This window comes from Plodia interpunctella, chromosome 9 (genome assembly GCF_027563975.2).
Source record: "Plodia interpunctella isolate USDA-ARS_2022_Savannah chromosome 9, ilPloInte3.2, whole genome shotgun sequence".
NCBI lineage: Eukaryota > Metazoa > Arthropoda > Insecta > Lepidoptera > Pyralidae > Plodia > Plodia interpunctella.
This window is the reverse complement of record NC_071302.1, coordinates 8,344,119-8,369,198: the sequence shown is the minus strand read 5'-3', so window position 1 is coordinate 8,369,198 and position 25,080 is coordinate 8,344,119. Positions and strand designations below refer to the sequence as shown.

Here is a 25,080-nt window from a genome sequence, read left to right as displayed (position 1 = left end):
AAAATAATTATGTGATCAAATTAAATATTCTGTAGACAGTGATTTCGTCGAGTTTCGTAAGTCTATGTTCATTCGAACATGATTAAAAGATAGTATGTCTCGTTACAGATGTACTATCGAAGTCCTGATCGTTATTTCAACTATTGCCAACCTATCATTCCATAATCTATTTATGTACAGACTTTCAGTAGGATGATCCATACTTAAAGACACCATCCTTCAGCCAAGTGGAGATCCGAGTTGAAGCACGGGTCTGGTCTGGACTCAGTCTATTGAAAGTGGCCTACCACAGGCCTACAGATACACGGTAAAGGTGGAGAGAAAACCTATTTGAAGACACATGTTGATTTGTCTGTCTTCATGTTATCTCAACTGACCTATAAGAACAGAAGGCTTGGCAATGTCCACGACCTCTTCGAGCGAGCGCACGGGCGCGTGCGCGCGCGCGAAGCGCTCCTTGTGCTCGTTGAGGCCGCCCTCGGGCCGGTCGCGCACGATCAGACCCTTGGAGTCCACCATCCAGATGTGCTCCAGCGCCTGCTCCTCCGTGCAGCCCTCGCCCGTCATCGCCATCACGCACAGGTTCGCGATGCCGAGCGACGCCTGACAATTATTACATTCTTAATCTATGCCCACAACATATACCTATAGTGTTACTCCCACTGATAATTGAAAAGCATAACTTTATGATGTAGATACAAATGTACAGTCCACCGCAAATCAATCTATCTAAATTTATTGCAGAATCACAGCAATTAGGTACTGCCGTTTAACGTCTCTGAAGGTTAACTTGATGGGCCTAATCATAGCCCTAAAAACGATAGATAAATAGATAGCTAAATGAACGCTCTCCCTCTCAAACTGATCTAGTTACACAAGTAAATATTGTCAAGATTTAGGAATAAAAGTCCATTCGGCTAAATAAACGTACGCAAACTGAGGCAGGTAACGAATTTTATCGATGAATATTTTTCAAAGAAATTGGTGTTGCATAATTTATAATGCAGTTTAAAGTTGGGTACGGTTATCACAACATTTCATCATGCATTTGTTTTTACTTATTTGCACTATAATTGAGATCATTAAAAAGGTGACGAAAATTTCCATTCGTGTTTCTAAAATTATGTTCATGGTCACGTAGTCAACGTGAGCGATGCGAGCATGACTCAAACTCAGCCATTAAACTACGAACGATATGATTTGTATTACCTATGTAGTAGTAGTAAACAAGAATGGGCAGCACACGCTTTGTGAAATAAGTATAATGAGAGTTAGATGAATCTTGTCCGTGGCGATGAATTATTCTTAATTGGATTTTTAAAGAGCATTAAAATAACACGTATGTAAGATAAGATAGATAAGAGTTGCCTCATATGAGCCTGAAATACAATTTTTTAGTTAATTACGTCCCACTGCTGGGCAAAAGCCTCCCCCTACTTCTTAGCAAACAGATTGACTTAATAGATTCCAAACGACAGAGACAGGAAAAGAGGAAGACCTAGGACGAAATGGTCAGATCTTAAAAATATTGGACGAAAATGGCAAGAAACCAAATAAAACAAGACTAAGAATTTACTGCCGAAGTTTAAGTTCAAATGAGTGTCGATAAAACAGCATAGAAAATGCAAATCATGGAGTGTCGGTAAAACAGCACGGCATGACACCTAGTATATGACACATAGTCACCTCTCCGGCGCCCTGGAACACGATGGTGTTGTCACAGAGCTTGGTGCCGGTGACGCGCAGACTGGCCAGCAGCCCCGCCACCGCCACCGCCGCTGTACCCTGGATGTCGTCGTTGAATGTGCAGTATCTAAAACACGAGAGAAGTTTATGATTGGTCTCGTTGTATGTAAATATTCGATAGTTTTGTACATAGGCAGCGCTTCTTTTGGATATGTGTTTGTCTAGGTTTTATTGTAGTTGTTATCCCATACGGCATATGGTGCGCAGTGGGTTCGTCACCGCAGCCTATGGACGCCTGACACTCGAAAGTGTCACAGGTGCGTTGGTTTAATGTCTTTGGGTCTTTTGCCACAGTAGGTACTCCATAATTACTGCTTCTCTCACACTTCAAACCGAAACATCAATGCAAGCAAGATGTAGATGAGAGTGAGGCGGTACCTCACTCTCATGCATAGGTATGCAGACTACCTTTCTACCAGGTCTTCCTCTGGTATCAATCAATATATATTTGCAAGAGTTAATTTTCTTTATATTTATATAATTAATCATTTATGATAAAATATTATTTAAATAAGTTATTTAAAATTAAGCACCAACCTGCCCCGATATTTAGCGAGCAGGCGGAAGGCGTTGGCGTTGGCAAAGTCCTCGAACTGTATGAGGCAGTTCTGTCCGAAGCGGCGCACGACCGCTTGCATGAACTCCTCAATGAACTCGTCGTACTCTGCCCCCCGCACGCGCTTCTGCCGCAACCCAATGTAAAGAGGATCGTCCAGCATTGTCTGCGTGTTCGTACCCACATCTAGGAAGGAAATAAGAATATTTAACAGCCGAATTCACATATGAAGTCGACTGCATTGTTAAATTGTCCTTAAGCACCTGCACGGATCTTTCTGCCGTGGCAATAGGGCAGAATTTGGGTGGATTGTAATACTAATGACATGCCACCGTTACGATTCACAAGCTATGATCGTATTTGCATATCAAATCAAATATCTTTATTGTGGCGCACATTGTTATACAAAGGTCTTAAATTATAATAATGTATGTAATTATATTAATGTATGCATACCGAGTGTGATGGGCAGGCACTGGTGCGGCTTGATGCCGGCTAGCGCGGTGTAGAGCGCCAGTTTGCCGACCGGGATGCCCATGCCGCACGCGCCCAGGTCGCCCAGCCCCAGGATCCGCTCGCCGTCCGTCACCACGATGGCGCGCACGTCCGTCTCCGGCCTGAGGGAAACATGGCTCATTAGCATGAAGCTTTATGGTACTTTTAGAAGAAGTGCTGGCGTTAATATCATCATTATTGATATGCGTGCCATTGATCTGTCAGCTAAGTTCGAAGACCTTAGGAGTAGAGTGTAAAAAGTAGGAAAACCGTCCCTGGGCTCCGGTTCTCCAATGAAAGATAGTGAAAATTAACTTACCAATTCTTAAGAATATCGTAGATGTGTCCCTTGTCGTGAATGGTGATGAAGAGACCCCGTGGTCGACGGTAGACGAGCCCGTACTTCTGGCAGGCCAGGCCGACGGTGGGCGTGTACACGATGGGCATCATCTCCGACACGTTCTCCCCAACGAAGCGATAGAACAGCCGCTCATTGCGATCCTGTAGAAGAATTTATTTATGCATTTTCACATATGATTTTATTTATTCTGCGATGTAGATGGGGTTTCATGTCATAATTAAAGCTATTAATGTTTAGAGACTCTATGACCCCGTTAACGGCCGGTCGGAGATTGTTATAAACGACAAATAATGTCGACACATATAATAAACTATCGGCCCGTTCGGTACAACCATAATAAATTATACACCAAAACTTTTATCTTGAAAAACTGCATCAAAATCAGTTGCATAGTTAAAAGATCTAAGCTTACATAGGGACAGATAGATAGCGGGAAGCGAAATACTTCACTAGTATATTTAATGGTAGTACAGTTTATTATTACCATTACTTTTCGGGAAGTAAACACATCAAATCGTGATAATTGGGCGAGCATGACGATCATGGCTGTAAAATGTTTCAAGAGAACGTCATGGAAGCATGGCGACCTTGCGTGGCGGGATCCTCTCACCGACATTATTGCACTATACCGACATTATCACCCAACTACTGTAACTACACAGATCGAAAACAACTACAAGCTTGCTAGCTGCAGCAATGTGTGTACAATGGAATACGTACAAACCAGCGTACTTTGAACTACCTATATAGATAGGTAATGTTAATGTACATTGGTAATGGTCTTGGTAAACTAATATTGGGCCAATAATTTCGAGGGATCAATAGGTGAAAATTCCTTTACGATTATTTGAAATAGGTATAAAATAGTAGAAATAATCCTTATTTTTTACCATTACATTATCAACAAGCAACGTACTGTTCAAATTCTTTGAAATAATAACTACGTGCTATAAGTAGCTTGTGTACATATTTGAAACACAATCTTATCTTAATTAAGCACACTAAAAATATCATACACTACTCTTGTCTATCCACACACGAGAGTACTTAGTCTATTGAATGAATCAGTAGTTTAAAATAAATCTAAGGCTCAAATTAGAATCTAGGTCATTTCAGCGCATCCCTCTCGATAGATGATGGATGGACTCAATCACTATACAGATAGATTTACATTTCCTCTATATAGGTTAAATAAATATATGCCGTATAGAGCACTCAAGAAAACTTGATATCAAACCCTTTTTACTTTGTTACGGAAGTAAACGGAAGAAATTATTTTATGACTAGAAGATGCCACTGATTTTTAGGTTGAAGTTAAGTAGATTTCAAATTTTCAGTTATCTTTCTGTACTTTTAGTTTCAATTAAAAACAAAGGACCATCAAAACCAACCATTGAAATATAAATTTTTGTAACTTTCCTCCTTCTGCGCTCTCTCTGCTTCTCTCTGCTTCCCACACAAAGTTTGGATTTTGCGGTAAGTCCGCTTTTGCGCTAATAAGTAAGTGGTGCAATAAAGCGTTGATCTAACTATAGTATATAGAATTCTCACCAGCAAGCCCATCAGGTAGATGTACTTGTTGAGCGGGTCCTCATATCTGGCGATGGACAGCTTGCACAGCTGCACCTGCTCCTCCTGAGACTTGACCCTCGCCGGCAGCAGCCCGTGGATGCCCAGGGTCTGTCGCTCCTCGATTGTGAATGCCATGCCCTACAACAAAAACGACTCAAGGTAAATATGATATTTTGCTTATGTGACTAACACGTCTGGAGTTCGCTCCCGTGGGAATTTCCAGATTTCATTAATTCCAATTTTACTAGACTTTGTTTACATCGAAACCCGCCAGTAAAAATCACATAGGATTATAGGATTTACTGTTTGAGAACATGATGTCACTAGTATTTATATCTTTTCTGGAAATCGCTTTGTCTATTTTCGTATATCACACTCAGAATCATAAATATTGTTGTTCAAACCATCTGGGTTTGATGGCAGACGTCACAAAAACTACTGTGCTGATACATTAATATCAGTATTAATACCTAGTAAGCATGAATGTTAACTTTGCTTCTTATTTATTTTTAATTTCTTTCTCGCATTAGCATAGAGAATTTATACATTTCATATTTCACTTAGGTTCCATTTTACACTGATTCATCATTACAAGATTAGTTCCACACCAATCAAGGTTTCAAACTAGCAGACTTTGCCAGTGTCTGAGCTGTGAGGAAGCCCCGGGACCCCGGAATTAGCCGTGCGGTGTCGTGCGGCTATCGTATTGACACCTGGCGATCAGCTGACGATCGTCACTACCAAGTGACGTCATCGCGGCCGACTCGACCTTCGCCAAGAACACGCAGTTTGCCGTGGTATATAAACTTGTTACTGGTAGGTACCTGTTTATTGCTTTAAAGATCATTATTTGTAATGATAAGCGAGCTAACGAATTATTTATTGCAGTTTTGGGCATGCCCAGATCTGATTTTGTGTTACACGTTATATGTGTGATAATGAGATTTTTTTTTATTTTTACAATACAAGTCATGTCAGATGCTTTAGGTAACTTAAATAAAATCTGACACTAGTGTTAGCAATTAACACACTCGAAAAGAAGAAGAAAACAAGTTAGTGTGCTCAAGTTTTAGATATATATACATATGTATATACTTGACGACCTGAAATAGAAGTTTGTGACCTAGAAATCTTCTGTTTGAATTAAGGCAAGTAACAGAATAAAATGGTGAATATTTATTCACCATTTTACTCGGAATAATACATTCATTTGTAAAATAAAAGCCTTTCAGAACATTATAATTTCGACTTCAAACGTTTAGGTACTCTCCATTTCCATTTTACAGGTGAATCCGAGAATTTCCATTTTATTGCTGTTGTAATATTGTAACAGCTACACAGTAAATTTCCGAGGAACTCAATTACCACTCGTTACCTAGTCAAGACCTTACAATAGCGTTTATTTGGACTTTTGAATCTATGAATAATGTACGATTGTGCAAATATTCGTAGACTTGTGTCAAGTAGTAGGCGCGGTCGTATAGCACCGTACCTTACTATGAAATCTTAAAAATGCAATATTAATCTATTAAAAATTACCTATGTGCAATATATGTTGAACATAATTATATGTTCCAAACACAGTATGTTTCTTTCCTAGTATCTTTCAAGTTATAATAAGGGCTATGCTATGCTAGAGGTTCCCTATTTCAGACCGTCCATATTTGCGTCAGATAATTGGTCGCACTTTTCTCATTTCATTACTAAACCGTATGAGATTTTAAGGAACATACAAACAAAACTACAAATAGTTTAAACATTAACAAAACAAACCAACCCGCGAGTCCGCGGCAGCCAGACATTCAGGGATGGAGCAGAGTTCCCGTCTTGGGGTCAGTTGCCACCAGTCGCGATCCATTTCACCACTAATTCACTTCACTTCACCTCAAATTCCTTTCAGCAATTAAAACTCTTTAAAGTTTTCCAACTAACATAGCATTAGTTTTCACTGCTCTGTCTTTGTTTTAATTAGAATCTCTTGTCTCTTGAAAGTTTTTGAGTCGGCTCTAAATATAAGGTTTGTCTATTGCAATTATTATTTTATATTTTTTTGTATATAATATAATAGCTAATGAAATTTACTATCTAAATATATTATATTTATGTTCTTTAAATTATTTAATTTCACTAGCTCAAATAAAAATTCCATCCATATTTCTTGGCTCTATATTTTAAAGCCTTATTTTCCCACTTGACCTGCTAAGGGACTATAAAACATCGAGGCACCACTTATAAATCACAAATTATCTCGCGCGGGTATTACGTAATAGCACAATAGCACTCGTTATAATAGGTGACAACATTTCAACGTTATTAGAATATCACTAATCAAAACTAGATAACATTCGATATATTTAAGCAACTACGTGAAAATTTAAATCCATCCTAATATTTCCATACTAATATTATAAATGCGAAAGTATGTCTGTCTGTGCCGATTTTTTGTTAAACAGCTGGACCGATTTTGATAAAATTTGATATTTTTTTAAAAATCGACCCCCAAATGACTATAATGGGAGGTGAAAATTTGTGTTCCGCTTTCGCAGAGAAATTCACGCGGACAAAGCTGCGGGCAAAAGCTAATTCGTAATATAAATAGGTAAACACGTTAAACAATGTAGTATAAGTGTACGTCCCGTACTAGATACTTAAATAATAAATAATACAATAAACAGTTAGCCTTTGCTCATGCGTGCAACATTATCGTCATGTAACATTTAAATCAGTATTATGCACTTATTTTTACAGTAAAACCACGGAACACGGAATTCTGAAAATATTGAAAATTATTTCCCTCTATTTTCCGTTAAAACGTCTCTTTTGTGCATGTTCCTGACCTACATCAGAGTGACCTACGCGACCTTTCTCGCCGAGATTTCCAATTTCCCGCTTCTTCAGTCAAGCGACGCTCGAACACTACTCCAGTGATGCGACCGCAAAGAAATTAATTATTCCTTACTCATTTATTATGCATTCAAATAGTCTGTTGAAATATGCACTGGTCGATACCAAATCGTGTCGAACGATCGATGCAGCATACTAAGTATATCATCAAACAAAGAAAATATTCCCACGATGAGATACTTATCATACTGTCGCTTTGGCGCAATTAACTTCTTCGTTAGGTACTTAAATGGTCTGTGTTAGGTACTGACAGAGTAATGGCCCAATATGCACCTTCAACATGTCAATACGTGTCGCCGGGAGCGACAACCAGTCATCCATCGCCCTGCATGTTTAGGACAGGGCCGAACCACTTCCATTACCATTGCAACTATCCAAATGTAAATAATTATGATCTATTTATTTTCTTTAGGTACTTATTTAGGTATAGGTATCGAAATTATCTAGATATTAGTTAACGGTGATTATATTACTATATTATGTTAATATCGTGTTCATGTATTATAACATATATAAATAAAATAAATGATATATTTAGGTAATAATTACTGGAGTCAGGCGAATGTACTTTTCTCTACTTGTTTACCTAGTCAAGTATGAAAAAAACTTATTTGAAATTTATTCATTCTAGAGTAATCAAATTAGGAATATTTGGAGTTGAATTTTGAATCAAGTTAAACAAGTTTGCTTTAAGTAGGTACCTGTCGGTAGTGGACCATGGACAAGGTGCCTCTAGACTAATTTCGACACTTAGATAAATCCAATTTATCTTTAATCAATTGTTCGCATTGACCCAATAAGTGTTACTGTATTTGTATAAGTACCTACGAAGCTTTATCATAAATTCCACCAATATTTAAATCATTCTTATTTATTCATTAAATAATTTGAAACATTATTTTCCGTTAATTACATTTTATTTCGTTTTACAAATAAGGAAAAGAAACGTCCTTAAGGTCATACTTTGCGTGTAATTATTTTAAAAAACAATATAAATAAAGTTTTTTTTAATACTCTATTGTTCTCAATTTTATTATATATTTTCTATTTATAGTGTTATAAAGTTATTATCTAGATTTTTCCATGCTAATAAAAAAAAAAACTTTGGAACAAAATTCAGAGAAGCGGTTTGTCGTAAATTTACATTTTAAATAACGAAGCAGAATATAAGACGCATTACAGTCCGTAATTAGCTCTTTGAGAAGTGAACAAAAAAGATAATTAACCAATCTTCGGAAGGCTTCTTCCCTTTGCAGATTAAGTTGAATTGAGGCTTTATTACAATTTAAGCACTTTAATTGAATTAAAAGAAAATATTCACAATTCACAATCTATCCCTAGTAAATTATATTACAATCACATTATCGTTTCCTTTGTCAATTTCTGCCGGAATATTTCTGTATGATATTTTTTATATTGATACATTTTATTTCCTATATTATAATGAATGTCACTCAGGATATAATTTATGAACCGTATGTATGATACCGGAGGTCTGTGTGGCTAGATGCAAGTAGATTATCTGGATCAAGGTGACAATTGTATGTAATTATTAGTTTGAATTTGCACATAATATCATGTAGGTAACCTCAGGTAAGGCTACACCAAGAGCAAGATCAGATGCTTATTTGTTACACTCTTGAATGCTACAAATTTTATGTTTAATGTTCTATTAGATTTTTTGCAACAGTATAAGGACGTACTTTGTTTCATTACCAAGAAAATAATACAAAAAATCCGTGACACACTTTGTCAATTCTAAATATATACGTTGTAAATATATATATTAATTATTCATTTCCACTACGGTACACAATATCACAATAAACAAATACTATGCCACAAGTGTACACTGGCATGGCACCACCATATCGAACTAATATCGCCTCCAACTCTCCGCGGCAGTTATCGTGTCGCCATAGATACTAATCCCACCCTATATGATATTTACCAAACACGGCCATCAAAATACAATTTTAGGGCTTTCTTTATCAAAATCACATGGATTTTGTTTTAATAAAACTTATTAGCACGAGTAGTCATGAAAAAAATATTTATTAATTTTTGCTGCGCTGCAAGGCATAATCTTGTAATCATGAAACAATTTTTTTTTCTAACGCCTTAAATTTATTATAATCATTCTACAAATTTTTCAACCACGTGGCTTTGGATAAACATGATTAAAATTTAGACATATATATGTAAATGAACATGGTTAACAAATAAACAACATATAATTTTAGATATGAATCTTTCTATTTCCTATTGAATTAAACTCTAAATTGCTCCATCCTCCATGCAGCGCTGTCGATCTACCCTCTACCGATTTATGTCTCGGAAACATTTACCATAACCACAGACACGTATTGAAAGCATTTAAGTGGTAAAGCTAATTTCATTAGGGTGAAACAAGAATCGGCCTCACGGAAAATAAGTAGCACGGTTTTGCCGATATTCAATTAACAATCAGGTAGAGCGAAATAATACCTTTACAATGATAGACATTGTTCACTATAAAATGATCCATGAATACAACTTACAAATAAAAACTGAAGATGAAATTGGATTCAACAGGAAAACAAATTGAATGCCAATCTGAAAGTTTTCCCAGCAGAAAGCGTTATATTAAATCGTTTTATTTGTTTTGCCTTTACATCCCCACTCTGAAACGACGCATGACCGCCATTTCATTTGGATCAAAGATATCGACAATTTCTTCTGTGACTCCCTTTTGCAGTATTTCAGAAAAGCCAACCGTCAATAGAAAGGAATAAAAACATTTTCTGAACCGTCATCTATACTAAATGCGACGAGTGAGGGCTTCGCAGGCACGCGAGATATATCGCTGTAATATTGAAGATAAAGGAGGGATTATACGAGCCAAGAAGTAAAAAACAAGGGCGATTAATTCTCTCCCTTTTCAAGAGCACATTATGTACGTAGTGTTGTATATTACATTTTTAAGCCAGTCGGAAGCCAGTCATTTTCCACGTGTTATAATAATTATGTGATACACGCTTTCATGGCGAAACCGTATTGGACCGATTTTATGAATTTTGGAACAAATTTATTTAGTTAATGACACGAGGTCCAACATAAACAACCACAGAGCTATGGGCAACACACCTTGTTTGCAATAAATAAAACAAGTGACTTTAAAATTATTCTGGTCATAGAAACTGATAGCATTTATCAAAATGAATTGTACGATAGATATGAATCTTCAACTTTTGTCTTTGACTGTGATCTAAATTATGTAAGTAACCTTGGCACCGGCTGTCTGATTTCTTGACAATTAAATAAAACGTATTCAGTCTAAAATTCAGTCCCATCCTATATCAACACCGACGGGAGTCAAATAAAGATTAAGATTAAAATTCAGTCGGCATTTCCTCACCTATTTGTCTTGAACTTAATGCTCGTCACGATCGCCATGTCGAACATTCTATAGTCACGTCATTACGGATCTGACGATTTGTTATTAATAATGTCAATTTGTCAGCCATATAATATAACCATTTATTTTTGTGATGAATTTACTTTTTTAAAATAAATATGTTGCAAATTGGCTGTGGCAAACTGACACAAACCAGCCGCTTTTTGCTGTTCCTGTTATATACATAGATACAGGTTTTGGCTTTGTCAAGTAGTGTAGCAGAAAATTCATGTAATATATACATATAACCTCTATTTGACCTACACCTGCGGTGGTTGACTTATTGATCAGACTTAACCATGGCACAGACATTGTTCAATTAAATTGATGGTGAGGACAAGTACTATAAATTGAATATTTCCTACAATGTGTATGTGTATTTTAATCTTTAAGTTTTTATGTGATTTAACCATATGTGATTATTTGGTTGATTAGTACTTACATATTCTGTCATTCGTTATAAGAACCTAAATTTAACGAACTTGAGTTAACAATACCTATACGGCTTATATATCAATAGTAGAAGGTATCGTGCGTTTCGTACGTGTCAATCAATGATTCAAAATTTCCATGATCTTTATTTATCACTTATTTGTCAAAAAATAAAACTAAATTAGCAAAAATTAAATTCAGTTGATACTCGCCGAGACGGTTAATTTCCGATAAATGTTGCAAATCATGCTTATCTTACGAATACAAATATGCAAACAAAGCAATTATACTCCTGCGAACCGTGTTCTAACAAGTTCATATTAAAATGACGAAACGATATTTTATTTATTTAAGTAACTAAGAAAATTAATTTAACATGTAAAAATAAAGTAAACCCATGTTTTTGTAAAAAGTTATCTTAATACATATTATGGAGCCGGAGGCGATCGGATCCGGATTGTGAATATTCATCACGCCACACCAAGACCACGAAAAGGCCTCACCTTCCGCGGTTTTGATCATGGCAGGCGACGCCCACCGATCGGCCATTATATGTGTGATGGCGTCACGTCGGAATTACCCCTTTATACTATGGAGGAAAATGTATACTTATAAGTATTAATATATCGTGGTTCGTTATCAATATATTAGTGCCACATAAAAGATTTTATAGGTACCATATCATAATCAGATCAAATTGTAAAAAAATAATTAAGAAGTTTGTCTGATATTTTGACTTCGTATAACATATACACGGTATAACAGATATTTTGAGAAATTACGCCCGCAACAAGAGAAAATAAATTAATGTGCGTCTTTTATAGCACAACTGCTTGTATTTTATTGCAAACTTGCATCCTCAGAGCTATTTTTTTTCTTTTATGTCTTTAGAATTTAGATTGCTTTGTTTTGGAATCATTTATCTACTCTAACTATACAACACATACCTTTGTATGTGAGTGAGGGTGTTTGATATTCAATCATGGAAAATTTACTGGACGTATTATGTAGAAGTTTCACAAAAATTCCCACGGGAGTTCCGGCGCTCAATTAGCCTAGCGTATATTATACAACACGGTAACAATCAAGTTATAGATAAGATGCTTTATTTCACAGCTAGTTATTTATACTTATTTTTATCCATTAAACATACAAAAAATATTTCAAATCCATAGTCCATATCAAAATCAGAAACAAGGTAAGACCCTGTTTATATCGATCATACCGTGCACAGAGCACGTGTACTAAATACGGGAGAAAACGGGATTTTTTCGAAAACACACTACTCATCGATCGCTAGAGCATACTCATATTTTGTACCAGTCAGTAGTGCGACGTTAATACCCTTACCGTTGAAAATCAATAATGGTGGGTGAGCAATTATTGGTACGTAATAGTTTATGAATAGTATTTGGAAAAATATCAGATTACATAATAAATTTACCTCTACTCGCCATTAGAAAAAAACATTCATGGATATTTTTCTACGAACGACATCGTGTCTTTTGGAATTTAGCTAATATTTTGCAACACGCGAGTTTTTACTCTCCCAAGTTATCAATTATATTGATAAATTTGATACCTATATCACGTTATGATACTCTTTGTTGGCACATATTATCTAATTGATAAATATTTGTGAACGTAACTGAATCATATAGGTACTTACAGTTTACGCAATTTTATTAACTTATGCAATATTTGGTAAATCATTAAAATATTTACGACAGGGGACGACAGCATGTGATCGCTAATATATCATGTTAAACTACCAACCTTAATATCACAAGGGGAAGGGCCTACTCGAAAGGTTAAATTAATTGCATAACTTTTAATGAGATTCACAGAATCCCTCTATGAATGATATTAAAAACTTCGAAAATTCTTTTGCGTTAAGGAAATTACCTACGAAGAAATGTTTCCCAAACCTTTATTTTCTTTCAATTAAAAATGCATACTTAAAAGGTATTGATAACAAACATTGCAAATTCCTAAATTATTTTCCAGCTATACTTATCTAATGAAAAATTACCGCACCAATTCCATAGCTAGTGTCAACAATTTATTTTTTGCGTAGAACTCATTTAAATTACTGCTAACTACATGCCATACAATTGACAAACTACCGGAAATCGGCAATTTATCAATGAAGTATGAAGTCTCAATTAAAATACCAATATTTTTTTATTACGGATATCCCACATTGACCGCGCGAGCCTTCCTAGTATTTACAAATAAACAAGTGTTTAAATTCAAAACAAAGGCCGATTAAGTTTGTTGACACCTGACTGTGAATCCACGTGAACTCGCAGGAATAAAGTTCAAAACAAACATTCATCGTGAATACAATGGGTAAGCAGCGAGCCAGTGACATCGAGTGCGTCGCTAATCCGATGCGGGTCGGTAAACAGATGATACAACAGTAAAAGCGGTACTTCCGCACGCCGATGCAACCATGACCTAACAGAATGTCACAGAGACGGTTGATGGGAAATATTACCTTGTTGAGTCCTGGGTGTTTCAGGCGGTCGAGGCCCGAGAGGCGGCTGTTGGACTGGCCGTCCCCGGAACCCCATAGTCCGATGCGATCGCGCTCCATGTCGTACGTACACGTGCCAGCGCCCGGCAAATGCGACTGCTTGGTAGCGGAGAGCGCAGCGCTCATTTTGTCTCGCTGAGCGGGGGGCGCCGGACTCATCGCGGTTTCGCTCCTGGGAAAGCGGGAAAATTTTCAGTGACACAGATACGAACCACAAACCTCATTGCGGTTTCTGCCGCCCGATAAGAGATGGCGCTCGTGCCTTGACCCCGCGCTATCAGACGGATCGTGAGAACAACACAATTGATAGCTAATAATTTGCTATAAAACACACAATTTTTAATAATTTTAATTTTTCAGATAGGTATTTTTGCAATCTATCACAAAGTCGGCGTTTCAGGAAATTCACTATTGAATATCACTCTGTTAATTCTGATAGTCTCTCGTCTCTCTATTTAAAATATATTTGCACTCATATTTACCAACGGATAAGTTAAACTATATAACACTCATATATAGCTGCGTCTTCTACGGAAACTGTTAATGTACTAAAGTTATATTTTACTAAAAGCTCGTAAATTAACTACTTTAATGATCGTCCATAGCGATTTTATTACATAAGAACTTGTAGATAACTAGTTACTTAATTGCGAAATACATTATTGAATATTTAGCAATAAATAACTTGATTTTAGTCTTAAATACCAGTAAATTAAATATTGAGAGTATTCGCCTTGAAAAAATATACTATTCGTTTTTAACATCTTTTTGCAAATACATGTACATAATTTGTTCAATCTTATATTTAACTACTTTTATCAACATATTTGTATATAACTGTAATTGTTTGAGCGGAGCAAACAACTTTGAATCAGAGCGCAGCTGGTGCACGTTGAATGCGCGCAATTTGCACATAAATTGGTCCCATTGAGACCCAATGAATTAGTATAGAGACGCTACACGAGTATTCTGTGAGCATTCTATAACGCAGCAGGACGACATGTTTAGAAAAACGTTTGTCAGGTGCCCTTAGGTACACTCCACAAAAGAAAAAATATTTGACAAAAATTTTACTCTACATATAAAATGATGGGTGTGCTAATAGCACCTTAGTACCGTTATTACCATTTAATATTCCAGTCACGACTTGACGCGCAACACGTAATTATTACCTAAGTTAATGAATAACAAAAAATCGTAAAAATATCAACTTGGTGTTTAGTCTCTTCATGATAATGCAAGTAAAAATGTATCCATATTTTTTGAGAATTATATTTTCTAATTGATTACGGGAATATATAGTTTATGGTCTACGTCGTTCTACGAGGGTTCTACAAAGGTCTACGAGTTATAAAATAGTTTACGCGCTACGGGGGTCTACGGGACTACGCCTACCCATGGCAGAGGGCGGGACAGATCCTCTGACCCTTGGAACAAGGGCAGGTCATGAGGGACTAATATCTGAAAATAAAATCTAGATTTACTTGAAAATTTTTATTTTTACGAGATTTGGTAAATTTTACTTTCGAGACTAAACACCTTAAAAGCCACCTTAGGAACCATAACAATAACCATGAATTTTATACCGTATAAATTAATAGCATGAAATATTAATATTAGAAATTCCTAGAATTTTTAACTTATTTGGAGATAATAGTTTCGTGATTTTTTTCTAATAATTATTTTACTGATCACCTACTTACTACTATTCTTGGCAACGCTACAAGAATAAGACAAAAACTATAAAAACGTTATTTAAAAAAATTACCCTATTAGTTTTCTTTTCGTAGCTGTTTGAACAGCGAGTGTGATAACTAAAAAAAATGTTATAAAATTCATGAAAGTAAATTAAAACCTAATAAAAATAATATACATGAAGTTGTGTAATCATTACTTTATTTGATACTAGTAAGCAAAAAGCCCGCATATGCAGCCATAATGACAGCCATAAGTTTCGCAACTATGGGCCTTGTCTACCACGTAAGGGAAAAAATGTGTATCTGTATGGTATAATGTATACGGTTTCTAATATTACCACATAGAAATATAATCAACATAAAAATGCTCAAATATAGTTACTCCATGCAAAGCTCAATTAACTGTAACAGTTTTGAATATTCTATCCACGGATTTGATCGAAATCCGTTAAATTCAATGAATACACATTAGTTTCACTGAAATCGTAAAGTACTTTTATGTACATTAACATTAATTATTAACTATTGAGACTTATAAATGATAGTTAAGAATTAATTCTTACTTATCGTGTATAAGGTAACTATAAAGGTAATTTTAATTATGTGATGATATGCATGAATGGTAAAACTATTACACTTAAAATTATTACTTGAAACTTACCGTTGACTTTTTTTGTAATCACCAGAGCCATTAATCTGACGTGTGTCTAGCTGTCCATTGGACTTGACTTTGCGCGAAAGGAATTCCATTTTTGAAAAATAAAAAGAGATCAAAATATATCACAGATATGCAAATTGAAAAGTTTTAACAAAATAAGGTCTTTCTCTTAAATGAATTTATTCATTTTATAATTAGAGACTTTTTAACCAACTACGCTAAAAAATATTGTTTCAGATCTTGAAATTAAAAAAAATCACTGCAAATTAGTGCCATTGAGCTCTCATGAACTGCAAATGACGACTGATGGTTGGGAAGCTGGACGGCACACTTAATAAGATGGTCATGTGTATATTATCTTTTTAATAATTCCTTATCAATTCCCCGCTAAATGAAGTATATTTGATCATGCCATAGTCATTCGAGATGTTGGTGAATTCCAATGTGAAATACATGACATCATTTTCAATTCCGAGGTCATAATTATTTGTAGTTGATAAAATAAATCTATATGTATAACCAAGTAAAAAAGTCTATACATAAGAGAAAAAAGGACAAATTGAAAGTGCCGCCTCTAAATGAAGAGTTAATAAATTTTTCATAGGTGACCGAAATTTATTCAATAATGTCGTTTTCTTGATCGAATTTTGAATAAGTACGTAGGTACTTATACACAGGAGCAAAGAAAAATATTTTATAGTGACTGCAAATACAGAGAGGTACTAGAACTACTACTACTTCTGAACTCTACAGATCCAAATACACATTTGATACAATTATTTTATTACTTCAGGTTTGCAGTGATTTTGATAACAACAGTGCGTCTTATCTTCAACGTCGTTGAGCAGGGACAGTCTAATTTGTGTAGACAGTAGTTCAACTTTTATTCAGATGACCTAACATAATTATGTTGGAATAGAATATAATAATAGAATGGAGTTTATTGGTAATTTTTAGAACTATATTTATATATACGCCCCAGGGTGAGGTAGTCGTGGAGAACATAACGTGACAGCTGCAGGCTACAGGTCATATCAAGATCACGTCAAGGGCACGGCGAACGACACTCATGAGACGAGATATAGGGACTTGCGTAGCTTGTTAAAGGTCTCAAATGTTAACGTATTTGTTCATTAGAAAATTGCTCACTTTCACTTTTTTGGGTCGACACTAAACATGATAACGTCCAGGATGATGCGTTCCTATGGTCTGATAACTAAGGATGCCGAAAACCGTGCGAAGTGAGCACCAACGAACAGCCTGATGCATGAGGAAGAAACCGGAAAATCGAAAATAGAGACTAGAAAGGAACATACAGAAACCCTACGTCAATCATATGCCTGTATGTCAGTGTTTTACCGCTTTTAAATCCCGTCTACAACAAAGATTGTTATAAGTTTTACGTGCTTGTATATATCTGTAAATAGAAAGCATAAAACAGCTTAACGATTCGCTGTAGGTTTTAATTTTAATATATAGATAGATTTTTCTGTATTTACTGGACCTGGAAATATTTTTGGTAACATTTCGCTTCGTAGTATTTACATTATAGATAAAAACTTAACCAATAGACTTGATGAAGTAGTCAAGCTTTTTATTTCTAGATCGATGGAATTTTTTCCATTAAAGGTTAAAAGGTAAGTACCTATTAGATACAAAGTCATTGGTATCATGCGATCGAGTTCGTGAGAGTGGCACATGTACCTATCGACAATCTTATCAGTCAGCTGGCGAGCACGCAGGGAGCCGTTAATGTTTTCTCGACTCATTGGTATTTCGGAGCACTGAGACTCAGTGTCCAATTATATACAATCATGAGAACACATGTTTAGATGAAAAATAACAGACTCAAATACGGGTCGAACCCCCGCCTCTCTCTCTCTCGATCTATCGAGACCGAGCTATCTGAGTTATAAGAAAAGGCTTGTTCCGCAAATATTTCCGCCATCATCATCAGGTAAATGGGGAAGAAACATGCTTGGGATTGTGAAACGGAGAAGGGAAATTAAATCCTGTGATAAAACACTTACATAGTTTTTGAAGGGTTGAGGTTTTATTTCCCAAAGTAATATATGAATCTGTGGCACACCCCAGTCAATGGGTGTGCCACAGATTCATATATTACTTTGTTGTACAATAGTAATAAAAGTAATTGGTAGTATCATATATTTACTCCTTCGCTCTGAGATGAAGTAAAAACCTAGTCTAAACTATAAAAGATCATCTGTATGATAATGGAAGAATCCTATGCAAACATTCGTCAGACGTCAATTTTTTTATAAAAAATAATCGTAGTCTTAAGAAATTAACACCTTTTATTGTTCTTGCAGCAGTTACTATTGTCAACAAGCTGTTTGTGACTCTGATTACTTAGCTCTATAGGTATTAGATACGCTACGTTATTATATTACCTGCTTCTTCCTAGCTTCCATTCTTTCACCTGTTGTCTTTCCCACGAGGTAGCTGACCTGACTTGACTAGTTCTACTTTAGCTAGGTTCATGACATTGTTTTCCTAAATACAGGTACAGTAGCCCATGCCTTACGGGGTAGACAGAGCCAAAAGTCGGACAGTCGACGGCCGGCCAAGTTAGCCCACGTTTAGCTGGATAGCCGATATTGTTTCCAAAATACCCTTATAAATTAATAAATTACACAATAATGCGTCAACTAATAAGTCAATAAAATTTATTATACTTATATCTTGTCACTGCACCTTCAGTCAACAGTTTTAAGAACAGATTGGACAACATCTCCAAACTTCAAGACACGCACACATTTGCTTAATGTGCTGCTAGTGTGTTATAAATAAAATAAAATAAATATAATTGTATTTGACCACTTTTGTCTTACATTGTTTTTATTTTAGGAGTTGTAGGTACCTACCTACTGTATCTTATTTGTTACCACGCAGTCACATTTAACTTTAATTATTTTACGAAAACCCGGAGTCACGTCAATGTAATTGCCTTTATTTCACAAGTCAGACAAAAACACCGACGGATGCTAATGTCTGTCGTATGATGAAGCAATATCCGTACTGTACTGTAAGCAATCACTAAGTAATGTTTGACGACTGTAACAACACGGTGACTTCTCAGTGCCTATGATGATGTACATACCACATGTGGTAGTAGGTAGGTACATACCACATACTACTTACCTATATTATTACTTCCAGTAATAGTTACTATGATCTTGTGGAATGACTGTTCTGTCTCGACGTAAAACTGGCAGAATATAATCCTATTATATTCGTTAGTTGAATTTTAACATTAGCGTTCCTTTTATCAGATTAATTCAAACTAATAATCGAAAAATAAACATAATGGGCTAAACGTGGCCTTCGAGATTTGCCACTCGTTTGCCCCTAAAGATTGTATCAAACTGTTAATTAAAGATTGTTCACTGATTGACTTGTATTGTTTGTTGATTAGAAAAATTTTTCTCACGAAATGGACGACGAAGACAAATGTGTCTTATTGGTGAGCTCAGTATGACAAGACATACGCACAATTTATTGCATCCTTAATCTCCCAAATCAAAGGTCACAACAAAAGTAGTACAAAAGCAGCAGTATTATAACTACTTACGTCTACCTCCCAACCACAAACTTTAGTAGTATTATGTATGTGTACACACACTGTATTCAGTGCTTACTGTATCATTCATATGAATAGGTAAGCTATTCATTTACAATGTTGTCTTTGTGTCATTTGGAATTGGACCAATTTTATTTATATACTTAGAAATAATGAATTTTTTTCCTTGAATAAAAAAGCTTTCATTTGCTGTAAATTATGGGTAATATCCATACTACAGATACATTATATGTTGGATATACTCGTAGCATATGGCTGTACTACTAAACACACGCGCGCGCTTGAAATTGCGGACGCAAATCAACGTTATAGGTTTACATAGTTTTACATATACACTAGTATATGAGCTTTGTATCAAAGGAAAAGCCGGCAATGTGTGTCGACTTCGCCAGGATTCGGCAAATTATTCGGCGATATTACATTTCATGGACAAATTAGCTCCCTAACCAGACCGCGACTTCTTACAAAAAAGTCTGCCGCAGTGATAAATTACGACCTATGTTTCGTCAACCGAATACTGTGCCAAGGAGCCTCGTTCTACTTCATTAAAAATTGAAACGTGTAGTGAAATATTTTATCATAGGAGCATCCTTATTATAGTACAACTACTTCTGTGGTAGGGTAGCTACACCGCTAGCTAGTAGTATCTATCGAGATATATCTATATTTCAAATACTTAGCTTATTTCCCGAATCCCATCTCGTTTGTCAGTTTTCAAGTTTTTTATTTAATTTTAATTTAATAACCATTTTGACCAACAGGCAGAGTGTACTACGAGCATAAGTACCTAATGTACCTAGCTAAAACACCCGATTGGATTACCTAGGTATAGACTTTTTCGTTCTTCAATCTTTATTTGCAACGCAGCTCATATCTCGTACATATTTATTTATATAAGTACATACTTCTTTTATGTTCTTATCGAGATTTACGATTTTATTTACGATTCAAACGACAAAAAATTAAAAAATATTTTATTCTCTAAATCTGGAGAAAGTAATTATGTAAGCAAGGCAAGTAGTATTAGTGAGAAATGTGAAATTGAGATTATTTATACAGATTTATGTGATTAGGTTATTTTATCTCACTACCTACCTTGTATAGGTAAGTTTTATTTAAATAAGTAAGTCTTAGGTACCTACCAACATAATTATGGTTACCTTAGATTAGGAAAAACTCCATTAGGTAGTATCTATTATAAATTCTATGATGGTTACTCTCACTCAGAAACTGATTTAACGGTTATGCAATGTTTGTTTTGTTTCTTTTTTGCACATCGTAGTTGTTATAAATTTATCGCGTCCAGAGTCCAGGTTCTTTAATAATACTTATTAAAATTATCATGCAGCAGGTTCCGTTGTGGTCAAAGTCTATAAGATTACGCGTGGATAAACAAATAATAAAAACATTTGATCGGACTTCAAAATCTTATAAAACTACCCACCCAGCATTTATAGAGAACTAGATGTTACACGCTGCTACGGTCTCGCCAAGGATCGTGTGTTTATTACTTACTTTCACCCATTATTTATTTAAACGAAGTAGCTTATGTTTGACCTCGGGTGTTAACCATTTCTGGGTATGGCTAATTTTATCAAAATCGGCCCAGCAGCTGTTTGGCCGTGAAACCAAGACAGACTTTCACATTTGTAAATATAAACGTAATTGGCATGGAGAGACGTTTACTTGGAAAAAAAAGAAAGAAAGAAAGAAAATATTTATTTGCCAAAAACACGAGTTAAAATATACAAATTGATGTCAAAATGAATTAAACCTACATGTTTTACCGAATATAGGTATGCAAATATAAATAAATAAAGAGGAGCACGCTATCCACTACAAATCCAAAACAAAAAAAGAATTATAATGTATACTAGCACTAAATTCTATCCGAGTCTATCATTAAAGAAATCATTTAAAGTATAATAACATTTATGACTTAATAAAGACTTGAGTTGCTTTTTAAATAGATTTAAATTTAAGCTTTTATATTGATTTGGAATGTTGTTGTAAATTTTCGGTGCCATACATACTATGCTATTACCGAGAAAGCAGTTTTTGATGGGTGCATGCATAATCGATAGATATCTCGATGATTCCTCAATACAACATCAGCTAGATGAGGGAATGAATGAGCATTGGTTTTCACAAATGTTGTTACCTCAAGAATGTAAAGTGACGGAAGTGTAAGAATTTTGTGTTCTTTAAAAAACGGCTGACGTTGGACGTTGTTTTGTTTTGTTGGACATCTAGTGCTTTTAGAGCACGTCCATTAAAAACAAAATCATTTAAGTAGCAGCGAACCATCAAAATAATATACCTAACAGCGAATGCATGACTTGCACTTTGAATGACTCATAGTTTTGTTTCCTCAAACCTAAGAAAATGCATAAAATAGAGTAACTGTCTTAATAAAGTGACGTCAGACGCCTTTCGGAGACCTTATAAGTGACTATTTACAAAATCTAAAATGTGACACCACTACCATTTGTAATAACACACGACAAGGAAGAAAATATAACAAAGTTAGATAGGTAGAACGACTTACTGCCATCGCTTTTTCTCATTCAACTTAACAGATGCGCTGTTTCCCATGTTTGGACAACTCAATTACAGGTCGTTGACAGGTATACTGGTCGTGTTTCTTCGACACACTTCGATTGTTTCGGATTTGCCCGCCACAATCCGACGTAAACGCGTCTTAGCCATTCGACAATCGGCAACACTTTGTGCCACACGGCTCAGGTGTGGTGGCCATGACTTTCCCTCTCTAGCGATGCAAATTTTTTTGTGTGTCACTTCCCTTGGTGTCATTAATTATTATTTATGTCTCGCAGAATTATTATTTATGCCTGACTACAACTTCTTTGGGTATACTGTCTTGGAACTAGATGAGGGTTAGGTACCGATCCTATTGCCTTGTACCTACTTAATAATTTTGTAAATATTGAGCTACCTAGGTATGTAAATAAGTTGAGTTCATATTTTAACTTAAGTTTCTACTAACGTAAATTATTATTTAGTATTAAATACTTATCTACTAACTAGGTAGAAGCTAATAATCAAACAGTTCGACATTTCAGTTTAGAAGTAAGTACCTATATCCCATATATATGCTTGATACTTGAATCAGTAGGTTCCTACGATATTGATATCGTAGTATACAATCAAATGTACTTGAGTACATATTTAAGTAGGAACTGCGATATAAAACTGTTTGTTACTAACTAGGTACCGTAGGTAGGTACCTAAATAGATATACTTTCCCAACTACCTAGGTACTCGTAACGAAAACATTGGTAAAATAGTAACTAAGTAGATTCCTATAGTACCTAGTGTGTATATTTCATTAAAATATTTTATACAATAGGTACCTAAAATGACGTAGCAATATAACTGTGCCCTGGGCAAAAAAGGATACGAGCCCCAATGTTATATTTGGTAACGTTCGGTAGTTAGCTTTTTAGTTTTCTGTAAGAAATGCGTATAAGTCATACGAGGTAAACAATACGATAATATTGAATTATTATGTTTTTTGGTTTAATCATGATTTGTTTGTAAATAACTAATTAATTTTAATTTTAGAACTATGTTGAGTTTGCTTCATTACGTGCTAAATACTTTCCGTAATTACTCAAACGTTATTATTTTTATTTTGCCTTTCAAGTAGCTGACACTGTAATCAATAAATTAATGAATAGAGGAATCTCCCGCATTTCAAGTTCAGCGGGTCAAGAGGCCAGCAAATTATGAATTGTAAGTCACCACACGATTTCACGCATCAAAATTTCTAACACAGCGCGAACGGAAAACCAGTAATAGAATCAAATGGGAGTCATTAGAATTTCAAAGTGTGGGAATGATCGATCAATACCAGTGCGTTAAATGAGTGGATTTTAAACAGACTTTATTATGAGCACACACACAAACATACACGTACGAGTATAATGTAATATCCATAATATCCTACTAATATAATACCTAAATGGGAAAGTTTTTGAGGATGTTTGTGTTTGTTACTCTCTCACGCAAAATCTACTGGACGGATTGTTATGAAATTTGGTACATGGGTAGAACCGGTACCTGGAATAACACGTAAGGTCCTTTTTATTCCGAAATACTAATTACTATACCATAAAAAAATCCACGGGAGCAAAGCCCGGGGCGCAGCTAGTAAGTATAACGTAACGACTCAGTGTTACGCTAACAAAATGCCCAGCACTGATTTTCAGCCGTCAGCTAGTATGGGTGGCGCCACGGGAAAAAACTATATAATACAAAAAAATGGAAAATAATTACAAATAAAAATAAAAAAAGACAAATAATTGGTAGTCAATTAAATTATAGATTTTGGATTATGTTTGATGTTTAGTTTTTTTTTAATTATATATCTATGGGGGCAGTTAACAAGCATTTCTTTAGGTATACTATTTTCGAATACTAAATTATTCCGACAACTTTTGCGTAGGTATTAACTTACGCAAAGCTAAAAACATGGTATTATCAGGGAGGTCTTGGGTCCCCATTACTGACCTATGAGATAAAGTTAGTCTTATGTTATTAACTACTTATTACTATACTAGCGGCCCGTCCAGGTTCCGCTCGGGTAAACTATAATAAATTGTACACATCCTACATCAGTTACTAATCTCACTAATCACACTGTTTTAGAGATCTAAGCATATCATGGATTGACAGAGAGCGGCAAGCTGCAAGGGGTGAATTTCACGAGCGTTTTGAACGCCGCCGTGGGCTGTCATTAGTGTTTATTAAATTGTACCATACACAGTAATCAATTTAATTATCCTATTTTATAAATAAGTAAAGTACTAGTACAATGTTATATGTTTATAAATGTTTAATTTTTAAAAATGATTCTTTATTTCTTTATCAGACAGAATAATTATTATCATTAAACATTACCATAACTAAACAACCTCGTATAGTCGTATACAAAAAAACCTTTTTAAGATTTCCAAGAGACGACTCTACTTTTTGTTATCGTCATTATTCGAAGTAATTTAATAAAATATATATCTATTTATAATCATCAAATAATTATATTATTATTATTGTGTGTTTA

The 25,080-nt window shown here is 35.2% G+C and overlaps 1 protein-coding gene and 1 long non-coding RNA gene across 4 annotated transcripts in view; one reads left to right on the top strand and one right to left on the bottom strand.

Moving 5' to 3' along the window:
* Positions 1-22,713, bottom strand: part of LOC128672330 (NADP-dependent malic enzyme-like) — a 25,943-nt gene extending 3,230 nt beyond the window's left edge. The window contains exons 1-8 of one of the 3 annotated variants that reach the window (XM_053749418.1): positions 22,546-22,713; positions 14,003-14,213; positions 4,710-4,868; positions 3,117-3,298; positions 2,759-2,919; positions 2,284-2,488; positions 1,687-1,813; positions 378-603 (exon numbers count right to left, since the gene is read on the bottom strand). In XM_053749418.1, the coding sequence (XP_053605393.1) occupies positions 378-603; positions 1,687-1,813; positions 2,284-2,488; positions 2,759-2,919; positions 3,117-3,298; positions 4,710-4,868; positions 14,003-14,213; positions 22,546-22,592 (1,318 nt within the window). In that variant the 5' untranslated portion in view covers positions 22,593-22,713. Of the gene's footprint in view, positions 1-377; positions 604-1,686; positions 1,814-2,283; positions 2,489-2,758; positions 2,920-3,116; positions 3,299-4,709; positions 4,869-14,002; positions 14,214-15,436; positions 15,503-16,399; positions 16,699-22,545 lie in introns of those variants that run through there. The other 2 variants (XM_053749416.2, XM_053749417.1) reach the window with 2 other exon arrangements.
* Positions 21,494-25,080, top strand: LOC128672332 (uncharacterized). Its single transcript, XR_008404948.1, has 3 exons — positions 21,494-22,445; positions 23,665-23,753; positions 24,671-25,080. It is a non-coding gene; the product is annotated as an uncharacterized LOC128672332 (long non-coding RNA).